The sequence below is a fragment of the Neopelma chrysocephalum genome, unplaced genomic scaffold (genome assembly GCF_003984885.1).
Source record: "Neopelma chrysocephalum unplaced genomic scaffold, ASM398488v2 Primary Assembly neopelma1_183219, whole genome shotgun sequence".
In the NCBI taxonomy this organism is placed as follows: Eukaryota; Metazoa; Chordata; class Aves; order Passeriformes; family Pipridae; genus Neopelma; species Neopelma chrysocephalum.
In genome coordinates this window covers 1,238-9,730 of record NW_020938187.1, presented here as the reverse complement: position 1 = coordinate 9,730, position 8,493 = coordinate 1,238, and the positions used below count along the sequence as shown (strand labels likewise).

General features: G+C 56.1%; 1 protein-coding gene across 1 annotated transcript; it reads left to right on the top strand.

The window, feature by feature from the left end:
• Positions 1–127: 127 nt before the first annotated feature.
• Positions 128–1,024, top strand: LOC113962612 (zinc finger protein 16-like; the record flags this gene model as incomplete). The annotated part of the gene is made up of 1 exon (XM_027673370.1): positions 128–1,024. A coding segment is annotated over one exon (768 nt), but the record flags the coding sequence as incomplete, so codon positions are not given.
• Between the last annotated feature and the right edge of the window lie 7,469 nt (positions 1,025–8,493).

Sequence of the window (8,493 nt, the reverse complement as noted above, 5' to 3'; positions counted from 1 at the left end):
AAAGGGCCGGAGATCCCCCTGCAGGAGGGGCTCCAAAGCCAGCCCAGGGTGCTCTGAGGAGGAAAGACCCCCTTGGGAAGGCGGCCGGAGCTTGAGGTGGAGCTGTGACCTGGTGGTTCCTAAGCAGCCTCCCAGCAGGCAGAAGCCCTTCAGGTGCTTGGAATGTGGGAAGAGCTTCAGGAAGAGCACCAACCTGCTCATCCACCAGCACATCCACACTGGGGAACGTCCCTACACGTGTGGGGAATGTGGGAAAAGCTTCAGTGACAGCTCCACCCTCCGCAAACACCAGATGATCCATACTGGGGAACATCCGTACACATGTGGGGAATGTGGGAAGAGCTTCAGGAATAGCTTCAACCTCCTCAAACACCAGCGCATCCACACTGGGGAACGACCCTATTTGTGTGGAGAATGTGGGAAGAGCTTCAGTGACAGCTCCAACCTCCGCAAACACCAGATGATCCATACTGGGGAACGTCCGTACACATGTGGGGAATGTGGGAAGAGCTTCAGCCAGAGCTCCGACCTCCTCAGGCACCAGCGCATCCACACTGGGGAACAGCCCTACACGTGTAGGGAATGTGGGAAGAGCTTCAGCCAGAGCTCCAACCTCCAGGGCCACCAGCGCATCCACACCGGGGAACGGCCCTACAAGTGCTTGGAATGTGGGAAGAGGTTTCCCAGCAGCTCACATCTGCTCCTGCATGAGCGGACGCACACGGATGAGAGGCCCTTCCGCTGCACCGACTGCGGGAAGGGCTTCAAGCAGAACTCCAACCTCATCACCCACCGGCGCATCCACACTGGGGAGAGGCCCTACAAGTGTGGGGAGTGTGGGAAGAGCTTCACCGACAGGTCTGGCTTGACCCAACACCAACGGACCCACCAGTAAGGGAAGCCCTATCAGTGCCCCGACTGCGAGAAGAGCCTCAGCTGCTGCTTCCACCCCGAATGAAGCCCCTGATGATGAGGCAACCCCTGGAGTCCAGTGACTGTCAGTCCATCCCTTTCGACCACAAAGGGCCAGACCCCTTTCCCAGGGGCAGCTTCTTTCATCAGAATCCTTCTTGGGGGGATATGTGGAGATTCCTGCCTTTGCTGGGGACCCCCTAAGGTCACTGCTGGAGGTTGAGAGCAGAGATCTCCCCACGAGCTTTGGTCTGGGGGAGTTCCATCCATCTCTAATTAACAATTACTGCTTTTGTGCCAGCTTGAGTAGAATTGCTTCAACAATTGCTTTAGTGTAGAGCACTGTCCTGTCTTATTCTGAACTGCTGGTAGTCTGAGTGTTTCTGTTGTGCAGTAAATAATTCTGATGAAGATCTTTTCTCTGATCATTTGTAACCCTAAATAAATTCATTTCTATCAATAGATCTGATTTGCCATCATTAAAAGCTGGGGGACAAAAGTGTTTCAGTCACACCTCTGTAATTCCTCTAAACTGAAAGTGTTGTCATAATCCAAGGGTGAGATTGGATCCAGCAGCCCCAAGCACCCCACAGTAAGTTGGGAGCTCAGGGGAGCCACCTCCTTTCCCAAAACCTGGTTCCCAAAGACCCCCATGGGACTGTCAGACCCGCCAGACCACCCCCTCCATTTTCCACCCTTCTCCCTGTTCCTCTCACTTTTCCGTGGTCCCTTCAATCCCCAGCCCAACCAGGATCAGTTTTGGGGTCCCAACCCCCACTTTTTTCCCCCCTCTTCCCCCATTTCCCAGCCCCCTCATGCTCAGTTTGGGGTCCCACCACCCCTTTATCCCCTCTGACCCCCCTTTTCCCACAGACCTCCCCCTTCCCACCCCCCGTTCACCCAAGAGCTCCTCGCCTGCAGCTGGGGGGGTTCCCAGCACCACCAGTGCCCAGAGAAGTCCCCCCAGAGAAGGGGTTGAGTGGGGTCCTGAGTGGGCTCTGAGTATGTTTTGGGGGTTCTCCAGGGCCTGTGGGAAGGTTTAGGGGGTTCCCAGCAGCTCTTGGGGTGCACTGTGTGCTGTGTTGGGGGGGCAGGTGCCCCCCAACACCTTCCCAGAGCAGGGTGACATTGGGGGAACACAGAGGGGTCCCCATTCCCGATCCATCCTGGGGCCAGTTCTGCCCCCCCCAAACTCGGCTCCACCCCTTGGGATTCCCCCAAGCCCCTCCCCCACTGCCCGCCAAACCCGGGACTGGGGAGAACTGGGAAGCTTTACTGGGATCACTGGGAGCAGCTGCGTGGATGCAGAGTGACAGCAGGGGAGGGGGGGACACACGACCCCCCCAAAATCCTCACGGGGACAGGGGGGGTCCACGCTGGGCCCGAGGCCCCGGGGAGGGGCTGCGGCCGCTGCCGGCTCAGGAGCTCTGTGGGGAGAGAAAAGGGGGTGACACCGGGGTGGGGGGTCCCCGGGGGGGCACAGACGCTCTGGGGGGGACACACGACCCCCTGGGACCCCCCTCACCTTCTGGCGCAGGTAGAAGCCGAGCCCCAGCGCCAGGGAGACGAAGGCCAAGAGGAAGCCCCCGGCCCCTCCTCATGAGCAATTCCTGAGGCTGATGAAGCCCAGCAGGGCCGGGGCCGCCGGCGGTGTCCAATCCCGGCAGGAAGCGGGGAGGGCCCCGGGGAGCGGCGGCGGCGGGCGGGGCCCTGGGGGAGCCGCCCCGAGGGGTCCCCGCCGCCCGTGGCACTGAAGGAGCCGCCCCGGGACGGGCCCTGGCGGGGGTCGCCAGAGAGGGGGGGCGAGCTCGGAACAGAATCAACTCCGGAGAATAAACCAAGGAAAACCAAAGAGCCGCGCCGGGGGAGTCTCCGCCGCCCAGGAGCTAAAAGAGCTGCCCCGCGGGACGAGCGAGGAGTGGCGGCGGTGAAACAGTCGCCCGGGGTGTGGCGAGGGAGGTGGGATAGGAATAAAAGAGAGAATAGAGAGAGAAATCGCTTTGTCTTTCACCCCCCCCGCCCCCAACTCCCTTTTGTATACAAATAAAACCAGGGATCAACACGTGCTTCCCTTCCCCCTTTTCTCCTCAGGGGAACAAAAAACAAAAAAGAAAACTTTGGGAAAGAGGGGGGAAAGCCAACTCTGGAAAACTATCTCGTCTGAGATAAGTAGTGCTGCCAAAAGAAATGGCTGACTCCAGAGGTGCCCAAGCGGCAGCAGAGCCCCCACCCTGCACACTCACACTTCAGCTCAACATTGGGGTTTTCCCCTCCCTGGCACTGCCCAGTCCAGCCCCTCCCTGGTCCCCCCATCTCCCTGCCCCTGCCCCAGCCCAGCAGAGCAGCCCAGTCAGGTCTGGCCCTGCAGCAGGACATGGAGGCCATGGAGCTCAGGGACAGGGACTGTGTGTCTGCAATGCTCAGCACATCATCAGCTCAGGCAGCTCCTGCAGCCCCAGGGCCAGCCCCGCTCCCCAGCACAGCAGCAGAGAATCGGCCCCGGGCTCCTCAGGCCCCATTTGCCATCTCCAGGGGCACTGGCCACCACCAGCACCAGCTGGAGCAGCCTCAGCCCCCACAGTGGGACCCTGAGGTCAGCACACGGACTCCAGGGAGAAACCAGCAAGGCAAGGACCCTCTGGAGAGTCTGGTCCTTGGGCTTGTTCTTGAGAGCCCTTGAGAAGAAGACCTGAGGCTTCAGGCTGTGCCCGGAGCCAATCGAGCCCCTTGTGTGGTGGAAAGAGTGCAGTGGAGCCCAGCTCATCCCAGCAGTGCCATGGCCACAGGACTGACCCAGCCCAGCCCAGGGACCAAGGGCCAGAGCACTGAGGCCTCACCCCAGGCCCGGAAGGGGAGGGTGGCAGGAGAAAAAGAGCAGCTCTCAACAGGCCAAATGCTGCTGCTCCCTGACGCTGCTGCTGTGCTGGGACTCTGTTTCCCTGCCCCTCTGCACACAGGCACTGCCCTGCCAGGCTCATCAGAGGTCTCAGAAGATTGAACTCAGAGAAACAAGTCACTGAAGGATCTTTGACTTTGTTTCAATGCATTCCTCATTTACCCAGACTCTGGGTCAAATTCAAGATGTAGACAGTGAACTAGACATGGGATGAATAATCAATATTCACTGTACACAACTTTATCCCAGGAGAAAAACCACATGAAAACCCTAACCCAGCACCACAAAAACCTGAGCAGGCAGGCTGGAACAAGAAGTCCCATTCTGAATGCTATGGAAGAGAAAACAGGCCATTTGTGCCTTCAGAAAAGCATCCAGTCATCATTTTCCTCAGGGCATCCTTGAAGCAAAGGATTTCTTCAGACAGATGGCAGAGCTTGGCAGCAGGCTGTCCTTCTGAGCTTGGAAAATCTCTGCTAACTCACCTAACAATGGTACAACCCCCCACATTAATGTTGTCAAACAGCTGCATCTGCAGTGTTCATGTTCCAGTATTACCTAATGCACAATTATCACACCTCTTTTTAAAATTAAAGAGGAGGGAAAGAAAAAGGAGGGGGTGGGAGGAGACTCCCCACTCCAGTCATCCATCAAGTGTACATCCTGGCCACTGCTCCTAAAAACTGTAATATATGCTAAAAAGATATAAAAAGACATCAAAAGCTTTCAGAAATAAAAGTGCTTCAGAAGCTAGATTTTAATATTGCCAAGTGGGTTTTTGCCAGATTATAAAGTTGACTGAAATGCCAGGATACTGCATTTTGGAAGCAGCAGCAGCTCACATATTGCCTTGTATTAGTGGCTGAAGTGTGTTGCTGATTCCAAAGCTGAACTATCATCATCTGTGGGGGAGAGTAGATAAATAAATAAATAAAAATTGGCATTCCCTACCACCCCTGCTGCCTTGAAGCACTCTTTTCAAGTGCAGCCTCCACAGGAAAAAAAATTAAGACCACTTTATTTTTATTATAGTGCTTTCCCAGGCGGGAATTATTATTTCAGATAGAATCTTTGAACCATTACATTTTCAGTGAGGCATTTTTATATTTACAGTTGACATCTTCATAGAAGAATGAAACCTTTGAGCAACAGCTCTAAAGCATGAAGGTTGCCTGCAATAAATACTTTAATTATTTTACCTCCAAATGGAGCCTGTTGTTTTTAGCTAAAATTTAATAAACCTTAAATCAATGACCTTTCTTTTACTGAAAGCCTGCACTTTGGAAAACTAACTTTCCCAAGAAACATATTTTGATGAATAAATGCCAAACAAAGGGCTATTTAAATCTAAACATTTTCCCAATGTACAGCTTGTGAACATTTAGTTCCTAAATTCCCGACTGCTACCTAATGTACAGAAGAGTGGTGCCTTGGTTGAATCACGTCATTGATTTCAGAGTGTCACAGGGATCTCATTGACAGGAATCAATCCAAAATCAATCAAATATGTTCGTGCACTATCATTCATCGAATTTGAATATCCCCAAAATTAATTGTAAGTATGTGAAAGAACCTAGAAATAAATTTTGAATAGGTACAAAAATAAAAATCAGTAAACTTTGAGAAGATAATAGTGCATCTTGTGAGAAATAAAGAATTGGTTTTATTACAAGCAAATGAATTTAACAAATCACTAACATAAGAGTTTTTCCTTACTAACCTATAGGGCGTATCGCGGAGTTGTAAGACGCCGGATTCAGCCTGGAACCGGTGTCAGGGAAACATGCGAATGGGAATAGGGAACTGTAAATGAATATTGGTAAGGAAACCCCTTATACCACATGGCTGGTCCTGGAAGCTGCCGTGCTGCTGGACACTCCAGCTCCCAGCACCACACAGCCAACCAGGAAGAGGGGAACACCTCTTCTATGATGTAAACGGGGTTGAACCTTAAGAATGTTTAAAAAGCGGGACTTTTGAATTGAAGGGTGTGTTCCTGGGAATCCTGCGTGCCTAGGACACCCAACACGTGTTGTGATTTTTCCTTTTCGTTTTATTCCTTTTGTTTTGCAAACTTTTGCCGTCTTTCTAAATTCAATAAATGAGATTTTTCTCACAGAAGGGACTGGGAGGGGATTTGGGTGGCGCTGGGAGGTGCTGGGAGGGGGCCCTGGGAGCACTGAGACCGGCCCTGCCCCTCCCAAGTGACATCATCGTTCTGTGACGTCACATCTCTCCCTCCACCAATAAAGCACAGTTTGGAAGCGCCGCCGCGTGACGTCACTGAGGGGGGTGGGGCCTAGGGAAGGGGCGGGGCCTTGCCCCCCGCCCGACTAGGACATCATAATGACATGCAAATTAGATGCTAATTAAACGCACTATATAAGTGCAAGGCAGGAGTGAGATGTCGGGGTCTGGGAGGGGATGGGGAGGGAGCGGGAGGGTCCGGGAGGGTCCGGGAGGGTCTGGGAGGGTCTGGGAGGGACTGCGCTCGACTGGGAGGGAGTGGGAGGGACTGCGAGCGACTGAGAGGGGATTGGGTGGGACTGGGAGGGAATTGGGAGGGACTGGTAAGTACTGGGAGGGACTGGGAGGCACTGGGAGGGACTGCGCTCGACTGGGAGGGGATTGGGAGGGACTGGGAGGGAAATTGGGAGGGACTGGGAGGGACTGCGAGCGACTGGGAGGGGAATGGGAGGGACTGGGAGGGACTGCGCTCGACTGGGAGGGACTGGGAGGGGGTAAAGGGAATCAAAAGCTAAAAATAAAACTAATTTAAAAAAAAAAACAAAAATACGCTCCTATTGACTAAACCTCCTTCCCGCCTCCTCTAAGCCACGCCCCCTTGCGGGCTGCCCTCACTCAAAATGGCGCCTGTGGCCTTTTCTCCCTCACTGCGCACGCGCGCTACTCAAAACCCCTCCCCTTTTTCTCAACCCACCAATGGGAAGAGGTGGATTTTGATTGACAGCCCAAGCCACACCCTCCCCCTGCTGCCCTCACGCCGCCATGATGGCGGCGGCCGCCCCGCGGTTGCGGCTCCTGAGCGCCCTCAGGGCCCAGGTAGAACTGGGCGGGGTAATTTTGGGGGGGTTTTGACGTCACGAGAGGGGTTTGACGTCACGTCGGGGCGGTGACGTCACGAGACCCTTTTTTTGGGGGTGTTTTTGCAGAGTTTTCGGGGCCCCAGTCTGGGCTCCCCGCGGGACGGGGCCGAGGCCGTGACCTTCCTGTGCTCCCCGGGGGCCTCCCAGTCCCTCCCAGTTCAGTCCCAGTTCAGTCCCAGTCCCTTCCAGTCCCTCCCAGTGCCCCCCAGTCCCCTCCCAGTCCCTCCCAGTGGCTCCCAGTCTAACCAGTCCCCCCCAGTCTGGGCTCCCCGGGGGCCTCCTACGTGGCCGGGGAGACCCTCCTGGTGGCCAGGGGGGCCCCCGCCCACCTAGGACATCCCAATGACATGCAAATGATATGCTAATTGAATGCGCTATGTAAGCGAGAGGCGGGAGTGAGAGATCGGGGTCTGGGAGGGGACTGGGAGGGACTGGGATGGTCTGGGAGGAACGGGGAGGGTCTGGGAGGGACTGGGAGGGGATTGGGAGGGACTGGGAGGGACTGGGAGCACTGGGAGGCACTGGGATGGACTGGGAGGGACTGGGGTGGCACTGGGACACACTGGGGGGGCTTACTAGGAGCACTGGTCAGGCACTGGGAGGACAGGTGGATGAACGGGGAGGGACTGGGATGGACTGGGAGGGCACTGGGATGGACTGGGAGGGCACTGGGAGGGACTGGGATGGACTGGGAGGGCAGTGGGATGAACTGGGAGGGACTGGGAGAGACTGGGAGGGAACTGGGAGGCTCTGGGCCATACTGGTTTGTACTGGGATGGAACTGGGAGGTCACTGGGAGGCTCTGGGCCATACTGGTTTGCATTGGGATGGAACTGGGAGGTCACTGGGGGGTAACTGGGCTGTACTGGGAGGCACTGGGAGAGCTCCCCCCAAAGAACTGACCTCTCCCACTGTGACATCACTTTATTAGACACGGGGGGGCGGGGCCAAGCCCGAAAGTGGGCGTGGCCAGCAGCAACATGCGGGTGGGCGTGACCTCCGTCCCAGCAGCCAATCAGGTCCAGGCGACGTCGACGAGGGGGAGAAGCTGGGCCAGCTGGGCGGGGCCCTCGGGGGCGGAGCTCAGGGGGGTCTCAACCAATCCCAGGTGAGCCAGGCGGGGGCAGGAGGCCAATGGGGCGAGGGCGGGGGTGTGGTCGATGGCTGGAAGGGGTGGGGTTTAATGCCACGCCCCCAAGAGGCCATACCCCCTCTACCACCTCGGTGTTTGATCCCACCTGAGCCACGCCCACAGTCCCCAAGCCACGCTCACGGATCCCAAACCATGCCCACAGATGTCAAGCCCCGCCCCCAAGCAACAAACGATGCCCACAGACCCCAAGTCCCACCCACAAGCCCTAAACCCCACCCACAACCCCCAAACTCCACCCACAGGCCCCAAGCCACACCCACTGGCCCCAAACTCCACCCACAAACCCCAAGTCCCGCCCACAAACCCCAAACCACACCCAAAGCCCAAACCCCACCCCCAAACCCCAAACCACACCCACAGACCCCAACTCCACCCCCAAACCCCAAGCCACACCCAAAGCCCCAAACCCCACCCCAAACCCCAAA